The sequence below is a fragment of the Psilocybe cubensis genome, chromosome 1 (genome assembly GCF_017499595.1).
Source record: "Psilocybe cubensis strain MGC-MH-2018 chromosome 1, whole genome shotgun sequence".
In the NCBI taxonomy this organism is placed as follows: Eukaryota; Fungi; Basidiomycota; class Agaricomycetes; order Agaricales; family Agrocybaceae; genus Psilocybe; species Psilocybe cubensis.
The window spans coordinates 376,827-393,555 of record NC_062999.1 but is presented as its reverse complement, the minus strand read 5'-3'; the positions used below and the strand labels follow the sequence as shown (position 1 = coordinate 393,555).

Below are 16,729 nucleotides of genomic sequence, written 5' to 3'. Positions count from 1 at the left end.
ATATTTGTGAAATAGTACCGTATCCCAGTCTCAAGATTTCTTTACAGTGTTTACCAATTTCGATTTACCAGCTTGTGCCGAGCAATTAGGAGAACTTGAAGTTCCAGTGGTCTCCGCCGACGGAGTAGACGATATCAGGCGGGATTGACTTCAAGTTGTCATCCTTGTCCATCTCCGCATGTGGCCATTGGTTGGACCCAATCTCCTTGTAGCGGCGGCGGCCAAGGTGTACTTTGTTGTTATTGGTATTCACGGTTCCCCTGTATTGTCACGGTAATATGAGATTTATTTCATGGGAGAAGCCATGAAACATACTCAGGGGGGGAGGTAGTCGATAAAACGATGGAGAAGCTCATGTCAGTGCCAGGAGCCTTTCCCTCCGAGAACCATTGAAGAACAACGGAGAATGAGTATCCACTCGATGGAATGCCAGTAAAGTGGCATTCCTCGGACTCCTACAGTAATTATTAATAATTATCTGTGCATTATTGCCTGACAAACCTGATCGGTAATGGTTGTCCGGGAGAAGCCAATGGAAATACCAGGAACTGAAGGTCCATATGCAGTTAAAGCCCCTACACAGTTCAATTATTTAATCCGTTGTAAAGGGAAGTGACGGAGAACGCATACAGGAAGAACCGACAGGGGCATTTTGCGCATCTACCTCCAGCGTCCACTCAGCAGACGAGGGGTATACACCGGCTGGAATATCAATATGGGCGGTGCAGGTCATCTGTGCGCCACTGTCCTGGTATGTGGTACTCTGCACGCAGCCATCAGGGCTACGAGCAACCCAAGTGTTGAATCCAGCAGCTAAACAACCGACGATGAATCCGAGTCCGTTCTGATCTACTGACGACCACGACTCACTCGAAGCAGATATGCCTGTGTCTTCATGTATCCAGTCTGGGTCCGGATTGTCGGCAGTAGGATTGCTCGACTCGGTGTAGTGGTCAAGTCCCGGTGGTGGAGGCAATGAATTTAACAAGTCAAAGGCTGTGTGCAGTACATTGAAGTTGTTTGTATTAGATGGAAGCCCTCCGACCCTAGAATTTGTGTTAAGCAATTTTAACATTGTAGATGAAGCCATAGGCTACCTCCCAGCGTACAAAAACCAAAAGAAAATAGTCACAAGTCTACAGATACTCATGGAAGCAGGATTCATAGATGGGTGGTTCAAAGCACACCTAAATGAAGCTGTCTTTACATACTCTCAAGACACAACCCAATCCTACTGCAGGATAGATTGTACACAACCAAAATATACCTATAATGCGACCCGTAACTACAACTAGCCTCAGGCCAAATTAGTAAAACTAACCATGCCATGACGGTTTCAACGGGATTCAAAAGTTCCGAATCTCCCTTCATTGGGGAAAGCAGATGGACCGTCCTACTCCCTTATAAAGAACAAGAAACTCATAAAAGCAATCAAAACCATCTGAAACGCCGCCCAAGTTCAAGTTGATGACATCGTTAAAAATATAAACCACAATCCACTCGACACAAAAATATTCAAGAATGTTAGGGTATGTCTCGACATTCACAAGAAACTTTGCAAGCACAAAAACAACAAAAATGGACGCTAACATAGCTAAACCCAATACTGACCTAAAGAACAGACTAAAATCACTCGATGCTCGATTCACTGCTAGACAGGATACAATCCAATGCAGACGTACTAGAAGAATATATTAAAGCCCTGGAAGCACTTTATCACACCAAAACCGGAGATAACATATCTCGCTCTGGCGCCATGGAGAGCGAGAGGATGGGAAGATTCTAGATCCAGTCAAATAAAGGCAAGTGACAGAGAGACACCATCCTCCAGTTAAGAAAACTAGACTTACGAGATTGACGGATGGTATTACAACGGCATACCACAGAAACCTCCGGAATGAAGGCCTTTCCGAACACTACAAGACAAAGACTTCGGCGAAGTACTGAAACCATCAAGCAAGCCAAACTTACAACTTATATGATCAGGGACAAAATCAGAGGATCCTGCTAAAATCCTGATTTTTGGCTATAGCGTGAAGTAGCGTACCATAATTTCATGCTCGTCATGACGGTGGGCGTCATGAAAGGAGGCAGTTTGTGGCCCCCACTACAAACTTAATGAGCTCATAGAGCGTTGTGACTGGCCTACATATATACAGACACACATTGACCAATGCCACAACATCTTTGTCATAGTAGTAAAACAAAGTTTTTTTATGCTTTTATATTTCTCATTAAGTACCGTAGTTCAGCTTCCAATTTTCATTGTAACCATTGTCTATTATGCGTCCTCGTCATCCGTGCCGACCATTAGGAGAACTTGAAGTTCCAGCTATCTCCGCCGACGGAGTAGACAACAGTAGGCGGGATTGTCTTGAAGTTGTTAGACATCGTGTAAGGCCATTGGTTAGGCCCAATCTCCTTGTAGCGGCGACCGAGGTATCCTTTGTTGTTTTTCTTACCGTCACCTTGGTTCTCAATTCCTGGGTGGTGGATACCAACGGTGAAAGGCCAGTCGACTGCTCTGTGAGGAAGGGATACAGCGTCCTTGAAAAAGTTGCTGGTATTCACATTTGCCCTGTGATCCACAAACGTGAGATTTACTTCATGGGAGAAGGGATGAAACCTACGTGGGGGCAGAAGTCGTGAACAAAACGAAGGAGAGGGTCATGCCATCACCAGGAGTGAAGCCTTCGGAGAACCATTGCAAGATAACCGAGAACGAGTAGCCGCTCGACGGAAGACCAGTGAAATGGCAACCTTCAGACTGCTACAGTAATTGACTGATTAGTTTCCGCATTAATGATCAAAAGCAAATATAACTAAACCTGATTGGTAATGGTTGTCCGAGCAAAACCGATGGAGAGACCAGGAACCGAAGGACCATTTCCAGTTAAAGCCCCTGTACAAATCAGTTGTTTGATGCATTTTAAAGGAAAGTGAAGCTGAAATACATACAGGAAGAACCAACAGGGGCGTTCACCGCATCTACCTCCAACGTCCACTCAGCAGAGGAGGGGAACACACCTCCTGGAATAGAGATGAGGGCGGTGCAGATTATTTGAGCACCACCAGCCTGGTATGTGATATCCCTCACACAGACATCGGGGTTACTAGCAACCCACGTGTTGAATCCAGCGGCTATGAGACCGACGGTGAGTTCCTTCTGAGAATCTAATGAAGACCACAACTCACCCGAAGCAAATGCGCCTGTGTCTTCATGCGGCCAATCAGGGTCCGGGTTGTCGGCAGTAGGATTGCGCGATTCAGCGATTAGGCAGTAGTGGTCACTTCCCGATGGCAGAGGTAGTGGGTTCAACAAGTCAAACGCCGTGTCCAGTACATTGAAACTATTTGCAGAGGTCGATGTGATGGTGCGAGTGGCAACGAAAGGGTCTCCATTGACGTCGAAGTCAGTGACTGAGAACTGAGCATAGTTGGTCGGGTAGATCAGGATGGCGTTTGGAACACAGAACAGCCTGAATTCGGTCACGAAATCGTTTCCCAATGTGCAATTCCCTCGTAAATATATAAAGTTGGGTGCGCCTTGGCTCACATCGATGGCATTCGCATCCGACCAATCCGTATTGGCATTGGAACCTCCAAGAATGGTCTGTGAATCAGATTGAGGAACATTTCCAACGGGTTGGATGTCTATGGTATGCTAAATTATAATTTTAATCGAGACGAAAAGATGAAAAATGCACACCAGGTGAATGAGACACAACAGACGTTCGAGGGAATGAGTTTGTGTCGCCGATCGCATCACGGAACCACCATCCAGTTGCTGCACCACTGATAACGTCAGTGGTCCCAACAGTGCCTTCCTGAACCACGACAGCCTGAGCTTCAGCTTTCTTCACTTTGAGATGTTCCTTAAGCTGATTGGCGGTTGGACTCGAGAACCTCAAGTTGGTGGTAGCGTCATCGTGGAACACAACGTTAAGGGATCCAAGCAAAAAGACTTCGCTGATGGGGATGAGACCAGTTTGGGGCACGACAATGCTTGCTTGAAGGGAGACCCAAGCAAACGTCTCAATCGTATCTTCTGCCGCGGGGAAGATGTTGAGTGTGATGATGTCGTCAAATCCGCCCGAGAGGCTGACATGAACTCCAATATCATCTGTGAGAGCGACCTTGTCCAGATTGATCATCCCACTTGGGGAAGACATAGACACAGATGTTCCCGCTGGCATCGTCGAAGTCTATCGTGTGTTAATTGTATTGCCAAATTATAGTCAAGCAAGAACATACTGCAAGGGTTATCAAAAAGTTGAGAGGGGATGTACCATCGTCGATAACCCGAAGGCGTGTGGAGACACTGATGACTGGTGCGTTAGGGTCCGCGACAACGACCTAGATATTAATGGTGAGCAAGGTTTCATATGACAAGCTTCCAAAGAAAATTACATTGTAAAAGACGGTCGATGTGTCGTTGTTGATAAAGTCGACCATGTCCTGCCAGTTGTTGGCATTAGCAGGTGGTGCTTGCAACGCGTCCCTGAAACGTGTCTTCGAGTTGACCACAGCCGGAACTGGAGACTGCGTGGCGATCAGCGTGGTGTTGAACCCGCCCATGTTTGGTGGCTTAAATGCGAACGGTGTGCCCAATGCAACCACTGATAAACACCTCCTTTAGTATAGTCATTGTACGTTAATGATGTTTAGCGTACCTGAGTTGGGAGTGGAAGTATCGATAACGAGAGGCCCTGGGCCAGTGGGCTTGACTTGGTTCCAAACTTGAGGCCACAAGATGAGCTCGCTGGGAACCGCACGGAGAACAACGGCAGTCTTGGATCCTGCGGTAACGCTAGAGGTCGTCTGTCCTCTGAAAAAGACATTGTTGGTCTCGCTTGGTTGAAGCGGGAGGCTCATGAACAGGTCGTATTCACTGATCAAAACCGCCGGATCGACTTTGTTGCCAAAGTGGGGGATGATATCCGGCGTCTACTGGGGTGTGAGCGACAATTGTTATCCGATGAGGCATTAAAATCTTACGAAGGCTGTCGCCTTGGTGGACACAACATCGTCAGTCAAGACTGCACAAATGTCAGATTTTCATGTCTGCGCGACGTCGCGATGAGATCACACTCACAGTTGCGAAAAATGAGGTTGTTCGTCGATTTAGACATCGTTGAGATTTGTTTGCTTGTTAGCAATGGACCGCCCGGGTTCTTGAATGTAGAACTGAGGAATAACTGTGAGTTGGTTTTTCTTTTATACCCCCATGCCCCCTGTAAATATTAAAGAAAAAGCAGACTCGAATCAACCCCTTACTTTACCTGCCACAAATGTAGCGGAAGATGTCAAGCAAAAGTGCTCAACTTATTCGGACTCCTTTGTCGTTGAAGCCCAACTATGACGGACATAATGGATAGAGAGCTTTAAAGACAGGTCACTTAGACCTTGTTTCCAACCTTTAAGTGGTCCGAATAAACAATGCAAAGGCTATCGTGCGTCCTATTGGTTTTTTGCGCATCGCAGCTCCAAAACACCGGCGGCAAACAAAGGGGATAAGCTTGGTGTATACAACCTTGAAAGAATGGATGAACAAGTTCGCTTATAGAGCGTCCAGGAATATGCAATTGCTAGTTAACTAGTTAAGTCCCATTTCGGAAGTGACACAAGTATGCAAAGCCACAACAATCATCAAGAAGCCCTGTATCTGGATCATTATATACTGGAACGTAATAAGTCGAGATATTACACTCACCGAATTCAATCTATATTCTGAGCCTATTTAAACGGATATCATGAGTAGACAGTGGGAAAAATGGAATTGAAAAAATAATCGAACAGCATGCGCAGGACCTTTGTGTTGTCTCTAAATTTGCAGCCACAAATAGACATGACGTTCAAAAGAAAGCCCAAATTTTCTCGACTTTGTGGCCACTGCATGTACGAGGCTACTTTAATTAGCTCAGCGTGATCAAATGATTAACCATTTGGCAAGTTGCCCGCTTTAGGGACGTCTTTTGGCGTCTTCTTGACAGGGTGCGTTTTTGAGGGTCGTTTTTGAGAGGTTCAATAGAGAGCACAATGTAGGGTAACGGCATCGTGTTGTCTGAGGCAAAAAACGTAGAGGACATCTACTTGAAGACACATGAGAGCCACCACATGAATTTGAGGCTTTCTTCCGCAGAAATTTCGGGCTCTAGCAAACAGTACACATAAGCAAGGTGCACAACGTTGAGTTGTCGACGAATCAGTATTCCGAACCTTTTCTGTGGGATGGTGGAAACTCTTGTGGATTTTCCATGCAATGCAAAACGATGTAGGTCATATGCTTGCTCCACAGTCGTTAGACACACATAATGTGCTGAATCCGCTGGTCTGATAGAAACTTGAGAGAAGAATTTGGACCTCGGGAGGAAGGCAAGTGGAAAGGTGAAAAAGGTCAGACATGGAATCTCGGCTTCTCCTCAACCCGCTGTTGTCATTACCTAAGGCAGTGCAGTGACAGTGACAGGCCCATCATGCGACGCGTGTCTGTAGTCACCGCGCGACGCGCGTCTATAGTCGCGCGTTGCGACACAACTGTACTGACACGGTGGCGACAGTTGATATTTTGTGACCTCTAAACGTGGATTGGCGGCTTGAAGTAAATAAAATGTGAGTAAGCTTATTGAAGCATATAGGGTCTGAAAAATACCTCTAGCTTATACATTCGTCGAGAGGCTACTAGAATGTAAATAGAGTTGCATCATGTTACTACTATGCATAACGAACAACCTGGAGGAGGAGGTTTACTCATTCAAACGCGACATGAGTATTATGTTGACATAGATTTGTAGTGTAAATACTGTACATATGGTGCTGGATGATGTAGATATACAGAAATAATGTGCATAGATGGCAATGGCTGGACATAAATGGCAATATCGTCGTGATTCATAACTTTTAGTGTTTGTGATTTATACTTCTGCTAGATCATCTTCTTCAATCTCTGCAGGCAGCATTATGTGGCATCCCGCTTGTATGGCCGTGATAAGATTTTTTACGGAATCTTGGGAGAGGGAGAGGGAATCCAGAAGCGGTTTTGTCGTCTTCAGATTGCCGAGTTTCCACTCGGGGATGATTTTGACGCTTGTCAAGGGTCGACGTTGGGCCTTTGACAGGGGCCCAAAGGAATCAACCAAAGTATTCCAAGGTATAGTGTCGCGGAGGTCGGACGTAGTCAAGGAATATGTGAATGATTTCAAACTAGGGAGGAAAACCATCGTGTCCGGGTCTACCTCCTGGGGATTTAGGTGGTCGTACTTGCAGTTTCCGTCTTCTTTAGCGTATGCGGAATGTATTCCATTCAATGAGCTACGACTCAAAACATCGAACAATGAATCGGGGTTGAAATCCAACTTGAGCAAAGTGAATTCCTCGAGATCGTGCAAAAGTCGTGTCCATAAAAGGTACGCCATTATCGCCTCAACCTCGTTTTCTTGAAGATTGGCAAAAAAAAGTTCCAATTCAGTCAGCTTGCAGTTGGAGTTGTGAATGAACTCCGAGATCAGGATGCAGTTGTCGACGACATCGGACTGCCCGGGTAGGTGTACCTTGAGGACTTTTAAAGACGGGAGGCATACCTCCATCAAAATTTCCAGTCCTTGATTCAACCCATCCTTTATCGATAGGCTTGTAAGACGTAAATGAGTGACTGGCTCCGCGGTAGCGAGTGGAGTGTGAATATAATACGCCATCCTACACTCAAGAACGTCTGGAGTTTCTTTTAGAGCTCGAAGTAGTGATTCTGTTTCAAAATATTGAGATGAAATGTTTGTTACATTTAACCTTTGGCAGTCGATGTTGTTGAATTCGTGGTTAATCAAGAACAGCTCCAGATTGCGTCCATCGGCTGCCTGACGCGATATGGCAGTAAATTCCTCCTCGGTATCTTCGTCTTCCTTTTCCGGAGTGTAATAATGCCCCCCGTCCAAAGCCGTTATCTTCAAGCGTCGGAGCAACGGTCCTTCGTACGCTGGCCCGAGGGCTAGCAGCATACTTTGTAGAGCTTCTATGTCAATGAATTTGAACCTCGACGAGTAGCTGTTTACTAGAGCAACAAAGGGCCCAAACTCCCGCTCGACCTCGTCCTGTCGAAGCTCGCGCTGAATTTCGTTGGCCTGCCCCGTGTACTTCTTCCCCAAGGTAAGCCATAACGAAATTGGGAGTTCACCACTACGTGCAAGCCATCCACGGAACAAATCCATCTTCCTCTGATTTCGACTCGACATTGCACTATCTGGGTTATAACTGCTGCCGAAGGCAAGCTTGACATTTAGCCAGATTGTCGTCCAAAATGACGGCGTTGCGTAGATTATGGCGCGCCATTGCTGGCATACCGCGCCTAAAGTCAGCGGCCCATCCCAGTCGTCATCACACGCGAATTTGAATATAATGACGACAAGCTCGTTGGGGAGTTTTGAGGTTATTGGGTCGTGAGTTTCATTTGCGCGTCTTATAATGATGCATTTGTAGCGCCAATATAGGTTTAGAGTGGCTGCCAGGACCGCTTGAATCTGCATGCCGGAGCGGCACACATTACAAGTCTGGCAGGGTGCGCGGTTGCGGTCTGAAATCGCAAGACACCTTGAAGATAGCCGTTGGATGGCATTGACGGCATCGGGAAGGGGGCAATCATTGCGCTGGTGACATCCGGTGCCTCTGACACTCACGGCGGATACATTTGTATCTGATAAGTAAGGTAAGCCATCGACGGCGTCTCGCAGCTTGTTATATATAACTTGCCTTCATGCGCCATAGAACCTATTTCTCCTCGAAGAAACATTTCGCAGTTCATGATTAACCGTTCGGTCGCGTCTTTCCAACGACAACTTTCGCATAAGTTCCCCTGTAGAATTCGCTGGCGACATGACATTGAAGTGTCTGTGAAGCGTACACAAGGACAGTGTTGCCGAGAAAGGAAATCTTTCTTCGTAGGGGGAAGCGACGCGGCAGAGGAGGTAGAGGAAGAAGAGGGCACAAAGATGGACGGGTGGGATTCGTATGATGATTGTAATTGGGATGAATGAGCCATCGTTATAGAAAAACCGACCTGCCTACAATCGGAATTAGTCGTTGAGAGAGTACTCCAAGGCATTACCTCTGGTGATGAACTCACGGTTTGCGGATTCAGACACGGAGTCGATAGTGGTTTATTCGTGGTGCGAGAATGTGCGCAACTAAGAGGCCTCATCAGCGACTGGGCCTTATTGCTTACTAGAGCCCAAGAACATACCTCGCTAAATGCGCTCAATCCTCACGGGAATGGGGAAGTCGCAGAAACTTTGGATCCTACGGCTGTTCGGTCAAATAATTCTACTAGGTGCTGGAAGACTACTTACTGCAGCAATAAGCTGTAACGATTGCTGGTGAGGGATAAATGGTCGGGGGAGAAGTAGGCAGAAGTGGGTAGGTGAGGAAAGGAAGGGTAATGCCACAGAAATTAAGCGGAGACCCTTGGAGTCACGGTCCCAAAACGTATGTGCAATGCGTGACCGTGTTTCGTTGAGACGAAAGCGATGTGCCCTTTATTGGACCCGCGCCAGCACATCTGTTCGGCGTTCTATGATGTTCTGAGAATGAACAGAAGTTTAAAAAAATTAAACCGTGTGAATATCCTACCTCCCTCGACGTTATACTTACTGCGGAGAGAGCATAGTAGCACAGTGAATATCACAATACTCAAGAGCGCTTTGTTGTACTAGAAACTGATATTTTTGGCATAGCCTCAAGAATCAACCTCTCGTTTTTGGAGGAAAACTCGAGTAGTGAAATTCAAGTCATCACCTCACTGTCATTGCTCAAAAATTCATGTGGATATACCTATGTACAGCTCAGATAGATCAGGGAATCCCGTAAGCAGTAGTAAGCACCCTCTTTATTTGTACCCTCTGAAGCCGACTTATCGATGGGCCAAATCGTAAATTGATGGGGTATACCTCGGAGAATCTTCCTAGTTCTATTAATAGAGTACCCTAGACCCCACCTCTTTTTTCCCCTATATTTCGTCTGCTGAACAATCTTGAGACGGTAAACCGACTGTTAAGCGCCCACAGGTCATAACAATGATCGCAACAAGTCACAGAAAGAAGCCGAACCAATAAAAGATATCGGGTCGGAGTTTCGGTCGTAATGTGACAGCTTGAGCGTGATCCTGGGATCCCTTTTGCTGACCGGCAACACATTTGGATAGAATTTCACAGTGGAGGTATATTGGACTACTTTTTTTTGAGCAATTGGGTACTATTTGTGAAGCATAAAAGTGTTCCTAAATTTTTTGCACTCAAGTTGAGAAAAGACATCAGTTTCTGCTGTTTTGAAGGGTAGCGCGTAGCCCCTAATCGGTCCGAAGTTGGATCACGTGCGATGAGGACCGCATTTTTTCGATCAAAAAGGTTCGTGTACGATATCCACTCACCGTCATCGACGTGGCTCGTGTTTACAACTCTTTCCTCCTCCCCCTTTCGCTCCGGGTTTGAACTCGGAGGTGCGGCTAACCATTAGAACTGGAGTTTTTCATCTAATACCAAGTAGTGCGTCCAATTTTCACATCAAATTCTGTCGATACACCGACGGGGTAGTAACCATGGTCATTAATGACGCAAATATGGTTGTACACACAACGTCGCGAGCATCGTCGTGTACAGTTGTTAAGCATTTTTAATCATATTCCTGATTTCAGAAATATATCGTATAATGGGTCGTTATATCCCGCAGCAGAACCTCGAGAATCTTAAGAAATATGCCTACAAGGGTGTTGATAAGTAAGTTCTACCAGATGCATCATTGCAGAGTCATTGAGCATTATTAAATCTGATTTTCATAGGTCATTGCTTTCGGGCTACGTTCTTAATCCATTTTGGACTTGGTTCGTCACATTGTGGCCTTTGAACATAGCTCCCAACACGGTATGTTGCGATTTTTCTTCTCTGACAGCGTTTTTTTGCTCAAGGGCGACATCAGATCACACTTACCGGCCTATCTATCATCTTCCTAAACTTCTTCACGCTCATCTACTACGACCCATGCTACCTCACAGAAAAAGACGGCTCACCAGACCAAGGACCACCACAATGGATCTACTTCACATGGGGGTTCAGTTTGTTTGCTTATCAGACTTTGGATGCCATCGATGGGTACGTTCTTTGATATAATAACGTTTGTAGGTCCTTATCTCTTTTGCAGTAAGCAAGCACGAAGAACAGGAATGGCTGGACCACTTGGGGAGTTGTTTGATCATGGTGCGTGTTCTGGTGCCATGTGTCGTGCAGGCGATTCTCAAATTTCCTTTCTTGTCGTTGACAGGTTGTGACGCGCTGAACACGACTGTAAGAAACGCTACTGCTGGTTTTCTTCCTTGTCTAACCTTTCGGACCCGAAGCTCGAAGTGATTCTCGCATCTCGCGCTCTAGGGCTCGGACGAAGCTGGTGGACAGTAGCATCTCAAATTGCCACCCTTGCCAATTTCTACCTCACAACTTGGGAGGAGTATCATACCGGCCAACTGTACTTGGGATATTTCTCTGGCCCTGTGGAAGGAATATTGATGATTGTGGCCATCTATATCATCAGTGGCTTCTACGGTGCGCGACTTTTTTCCCTTCACATTAACATACCTGACCCCCATTAGGTCCTGGCTTTTGGGAACAGGGAATTTGGACATTTACCCGCCTTAACCACGTCCCTCTGATCAGCAGACTCCCAGATCTTCCCCTTAACGAGTCATTTATGGTCTTCGGTGCTCTGGGGCTCGGATTCAACATCATCACGTCCTACATGAACGTCCGACGCGCTCTCTCTCTGAAATCAAAATCCTCATCTGCGGGACATCTAACCCACTCAACTACTCCTCCGCTGCTGCTCCTATTCCCTTTCCTATTGACCTCCATCCTTCAGATCCTCTGGCTCTCCCACCCCAAATTCAACAACTCGTATATCATCGACTCCGCCGCCTTCGTGCCGTTCCTCTGCGCGTGGGGTCTCCAGTTCGCACATATGGTTGGCCGCATGATCTTGGCACACGTTACGAAGGATAAGTTCCCTGTCTGGGACTGGGTGTGGGTGTGGAGCTTCCTCGGCGGGCTCGACGCCAACCTGCCGTTATTCGGAATGTAAGTTTTGTCATTTTGGTTGTGTGTATTTGAGTGGGCAGAAATTGACGGAGGCGTTGACTCGTAGGTCTCCGATTATCCAACGCTCGCAGAAGCACACTACGATCTTTGTGTGGATTACCCTTGCCGTCTCGTTTATCGCGTACGCGCGCTTTGTGACCCTTGTCATTGGCGATATCACGGAGTACTTGGGCGTCGCTTGCTTCAGAGTCCAGCGACGAGATGCCAATGGTGTGTGGCGCGATGCAAAGGAGCAAATTCAAGGAAACGGATCAATTCCAAGCACCCCCAAAGGGAAGAAGGCCTGAATGACTGGTCGATCCATATGGTCTATCGATCTTTGAAGCTCATCGGTTGGCAGTGGTGAAACAGACTATTTGTGATGACCAAAGTTACGTTTTTGTACGAGGAGATGGATGATACCAGTGTAGTAAAGAAATACGGAGGTGTAGGAATGTTGTATCCAAGACTAGAAGTGTGTGTCGAGGGGTGGATGGTGTTGCTTACGCTAATGACGATCGACATGCGCTATACGAATATTAGGAACGAGTAATTTATATACCTTTCCGGTACGAACTGGTACTTACTTTACTGAACTTGACTGCGAGTCATTAACACAGAGCTTTTCGCCTTAAATTCCGTTGCCTTGTTTTACGATTTTTATGATACACTTTGTTATGTAGACTTTGTGTTTTAGCCCGAAAGGCTTATGTCTGTATAATCATGGATGTGGGACATCGGCGGGCCTGTTGACTTTGGAGCAAAAGATATCTTCTATTTCGTTCCCTAATTTTGCGCAAGGTCGATGGTTGGGCTACCGGGAAAAGCTAGGAATAAATGATAGTCTGTTCGAATTTCTGTCCAGGATTCTTTTGCACTAATTCTTTCCAGGCTGAGTCTGATCAGGAGAACCGAAGCTGCCGCGGCCGACTTAGCCGACGTCACAAACGATCTTGCCTCCGCCAACGGTCACACGGAAATTTGGCATCCACCGAAAAAGATAATTAGAGCTGGATGATCCATAAAGCTCCTTCTTTATCTGTATCATCGTCAGCAAGGTCTCTATATCGCCAGCTAGTTTCAGAGTCTACCTCACATTTCGTTTCCATCGACACTGCCCACAACTCACCGACGATCAAGGGTCGTCAGTGTCGCCGTTTTCATAGCTTTCAACGCATTTCGTGTACTTCTAGGACCGCTTTAGCAAAGGCAGTCTTGAAAACCCCGATTTTACGAAGCCCAGGCAGGTTCATTGATATCGCCTCCGTCTTACCTCCCCACCAAGGATCTATATCACACGATCGACGAACGCAATCGACGATGGCGTCTACATCGGGTTTAAGCATCGCCGAACTAGAGGCAGAGATCGTCGTTCAAACCGCAAAGTTCAACGAACTGAGGTTAAAGGGAGAGCCCCTGGACGACGCGAAGAAGACACTTTCGGATCTGAAAAAGTCGCTAGCGCTTGCCAAAGGTGCTGGGAAGGAGAAGAAGGAGAAGGCTGAGAAGGTTGAAGGAGGAGATCAACAGGTTCAGGAAAAGAAGAAGAAGGAGAGGCTTTTGCTGAAGACTGCCAAGGTATGTTCTGGTATTACTTTATTTCGTTCCGTAATTAATGTCCTCTCTTTTTCTTTGCCATTAGGGTACCCGTGACTATGGCCCCGCCGAGATGTTCTGTCGCGAACACATCGACCGTATCATTAAGGATACATTCACAACGTACGGTGGTTCTTGTCTTGACACGCCCGTGTTCGAGCGCAAGGACGTGTTGACGGACAAGTATGGCGAGGACGCAAAGCTCATTTTCGATCTCAAGGACCAGGGAGGTGAAGAGTTAGCACTGCGATACGACCACACCGTTCCTCTCGCCAGATATGTCGCCATGATTGGAGGTACCGCGCCCCAGAGCAAGATCTGGCAGGTCGGAAAGGTATATCGACGTGACAACCCGGTGATGAGCAAAGGCAGAATGCGAGAGTTCATGCAAGCCGTATGTTCAGTTCACGCTTTTTGATCGTTCAGTTGTTTATGTTCCTGTAGGACTTTGATATCACAGGGCACTGGGATCCCATGATTCCCGATGGCGAAATCTTGAGCATGCTTTGCACTGTTCTTTCCAAGCTCGACGTTGGTGAATTCACCATCAAGCTCAACCACCGTAAAATTCTCGACGGCATCTTTGAAGTATGCGGTGTTCCCGCCGAAAAGATTAGAAGTATTTCATCTGCTGTAGACAAATTAGACAAGGTATACTTTATATTTCTTTTTGTGCAACCTAATTCTGACTCGTTACCCAGCTTCCATGGGCCGAGGTGAAGAAGGAGATGACGGAGGAGAAAGGCCTTGATCCAGCTGTGGCCGACAAGATTGGAGAATACGTCAAGCACAAAGGTTCGTATGTTCACTGCCTATTCTTCACATAGCTCAACAGTCTGCAGGTGGACCTGAACTCTTGGCACTTCTGGAGGCCGACGAATTGCTTTCCTCAAACAAAAGTGCTAAACAAGGCCTCAGCGAAATGTCTATCCTCTTTGGCCTGCTCAAGGCGTACAAGATTCTCGACAAAGTGACAAGATTTTTTTCTTCTTCTTCGGTGCTGCGTACTTAAACATTTTACAGATCTCTTTCGACATGTCACTGGCTCGCGGTCTCGACTACTACACAGGAATCATCTATGAGGCAATCGTAGAAGCCAGCGCACCACCTGGGTTCAAGGATGCCAACGCACTCGCCGCACCTCCCTCCGACGCTGCCCCACCTACACCTGCACCCGCTCCCAAGAAGAAGTCCAAGTCCGCAGCCACTGCTGCCGACGACGAAGAGAAAGAGATCGACGAATCCCAAGTCGGCGTGGGGTCCATCGCCGCCGGTGGGCGGTATGACGGGCTTGTGGGTGCGTTCCTTGCCGGCGCCGCTGGAGTGGACCCCAACTCGAAAGAGGGCAAGAAGGCGATGGGCCCTGGCGGCAGTACACCCTGTGTGGGTGTCAGTATCGGCGTGGACCGTATCTTTGCTCTGGTGTGGCCTAAGTGGGTGGAGAAGGGCGGTCGCGCGAAGGGCACGATGGTGTACGTTATGAGCGCGGGTGATGGACTGTTGGCGGAGCGTGTTGAGCTGGTTACGGAGCTTAGAGCTGCTGGTATCAAGGTCTGTTTTCACTTGCAATGTATATGATATCCCTCATTCTAACGCGATGTCTCGCGTGGCTTTATGATCTACAGTCTGACTTCCTCGCCAAATCCAAGCCCAAGATCGCTGCTCAGTTTGCAGCGGGTGAGAAGGACGAGGTGCCATTCGCGATCATCCTTGGCGCCGACGAACTCAAAGCCGGACTTGTGACCGTCAAAGAACAACGATGGGAGCTTGTCGATGGCAAGAAAGTCAAGATTGAGAGCGCAGACAAAGGCACACAAGTGAAACGCTCTGAGCTCCTCGAATGGATCAAGGCGACGTCGACGTGGAAGGAATGGAACACGGGCATTTGGTAGACATGTCCGCGCCTGAATATCGAAAAGAGCTCAAGTACTAATCATCAGCGAAACTAATTTATATCCTTTTTTTTCTTATCTGTGTATTTGCTGAATCGCTGAATAGCATTTGCGCTCTTGAGGCATCAACTAGGAATCATACTCCGCAATCTATTCATCTATCTACTTTGACTCGTTCGAAATACTAGATCGACGCGAACGACTGAAGAGCACAAGGTTGTTTTTAACGTGCATTTGGTAAGGTGTGTTCCTGCACCAGCAAGACCACACCCCGACTCGCTGAGGAGTCGAAGCCCAGGGACCAACGACAAGGTATGCACGAGGAGAGCCGCTCCGCCCAGCCACCGTCTAATGATATGGCCTGGTCGTCCAAGCTCCCCTTCCCCAGGAACCTTGAGGTCTTGAGGCTTGAAGTCTTAGGTGTTGCTGGTTGTCGTGTGCTGTATGTGCCGAGTCGCTTGTCGATTCTAACTGGTCGTATTGTGTCGTGTCGTCTGTCGAGGATGCCGCCGTTTTGTGTCGATGGCTTCTTGCGTGTCGATTACTCCCTGTCGGTGGTCCGTGGCGCTTTGCTGTTTGTCAGTTATATCTGTCTGCACCTCAACTACGTCTATCTCGGTATCGTCTATTTACCAGTTCTTTTTTATGTTTTAGTCCATCTCAATTATCAGAACCTACTACAGTGCCAACCGACGTTGCGAACGGTTTCTTGATGGCACGATTCAAGCTAAGGATAGAATGATCAGCCAGAGTACGAAGGACTCAGGAAAGCGATCGCTATCCTCACCTCTTACAGCCGGTCTTGAGGCCATGAACCTTGAGGCACGCATCGTCTACGTTATCGAGGAAGATGACATGTCAAAAAATGGCTAGAAGCTGTGGACTAGGGCACTTACCTTCCTGTGGAAGATCGATAGGGAGGCTCCAGGGCAATTCGACGTCGCTTTATAGTTCCAGTAGGCTGTGGGGGCTGTGCTGCGTGCGTCGATCACACATCCCATCGCATCTAACATGATTTTATTTTAAAAAGATGACATGCTTCTAATCGTTGTGTGCAGTTCTCGATCTAACAACGAGTCATGCAGGTCTGAATTCCATTGGATATTCCGACTGATTGTAGGTATGGAAATCCCA

At 47.2% G+C, this 16,729-nt stretch overlaps 6 protein-coding genes across 6 annotated transcripts; 3 read left to right on the top strand and 3 right to left on the bottom strand.

The window, feature by feature from the left end:
• Window positions 1–85: 85 nt before the first annotated feature.
• On the bottom strand, window positions 86–1,371 carry JR316_0000101 (uncharacterized protein; the record flags this gene model as incomplete). Its single annotated transcript, XM_047885916.1, has 6 exons — window positions 86–260; window positions 316–455; window positions 502–575; window positions 631–813; window positions 871–1,046; window positions 1,322–1,371. 6 exons carry the CDS (start codon window positions 1,369–1,371, stop codon window positions 86–88), a joined length of 798 nt encoding a protein of 265 aa, XP_047753662.1.
• Window positions 1,372–2,310: 939 nt separating this feature from the next.
• Window positions 2,311–5,132, bottom strand: JR316_0000100 (uncharacterized protein; the record flags this gene model as incomplete). Its single annotated transcript, XM_047885915.1, has 10 exons — window positions 2,311–2,578; window positions 2,631–2,770; window positions 2,829–2,902; window positions 2,959–3,654; window positions 3,710–4,205; window positions 4,255–4,356; window positions 4,411–4,619; window positions 4,674–4,947; window positions 4,999–5,039; window positions 5,096–5,132. The coding sequence occupies 10 exons, from the start codon at window positions 5,130–5,132 to the stop codon at window positions 2,311–2,313; spliced, it is 2,337 nt and encodes a 778-aa protein (XP_047753661.1).
• Window positions 5,133–6,914: 1,782 nt separating this feature from the next.
• JR316_0000099 (uncharacterized protein) lies at window positions 6,915–8,519 on the bottom strand (the record flags this gene model as incomplete). The annotated part of the gene is made up of 1 exon (XM_047885914.1): window positions 6,915–8,519. One exon carries the CDS (start codon window positions 8,517–8,519, stop codon window positions 6,915–6,917), a length of 1,605 nt encoding a protein of 534 aa, XP_047753660.1.
• A 2,173-nt stretch (window positions 8,520–10,692) lies between these two features.
• JR316_0000098 (Cholinephosphotransferase 1) lies at window positions 10,693–12,415 on the top strand (the record flags this gene model as incomplete). Its single annotated transcript, XM_047885913.1, has 8 exons — window positions 10,693–10,760; window positions 10,823–10,904; window positions 10,960–11,132; window positions 11,182–11,237; window positions 11,302–11,324; window positions 11,378–11,579; window positions 11,627–12,107; window positions 12,175–12,415. The coding sequence occupies 8 exons, from the start codon at window positions 10,693–10,695 to the stop codon at window positions 12,413–12,415; spliced, it is 1,326 nt and encodes a 441-aa protein (XP_047753659.1).
• Window positions 12,416–13,427: 1,012 nt separating this feature from the next.
• On the top strand, window positions 13,428–15,595 carry JR316_0000097 (Histidine--tRNA ligase, mitochondrial; the record flags this gene model as incomplete). Its single annotated transcript, XM_047885912.1, has 7 exons — window positions 13,428–13,685; window positions 13,750–14,097; window positions 14,148–14,354; window positions 14,405–14,498; window positions 14,546–14,673; window positions 14,727–15,254; window positions 15,329–15,595. 7 exons carry the CDS (start codon window positions 13,428–13,430, stop codon window positions 15,593–15,595), a joined length of 1,830 nt encoding a protein of 609 aa, XP_047753658.1.
• Window positions 15,596–16,098: 503 nt separating this feature from the next.
• Window positions 16,099–16,468, top strand: JR316_0000096 (uncharacterized protein; the record flags this gene model as incomplete). The annotated part of the gene is made up of 2 exons (XM_047885911.1): window positions 16,099–16,152; window positions 16,250–16,468. The coding sequence occupies 2 exons, from the start codon at window positions 16,099–16,101 to the stop codon at window positions 16,466–16,468; spliced, it is 273 nt and encodes a 90-aa protein (XP_047753657.1).
• Window positions 16,469–16,729: the final 261 nt, after the last annotated feature.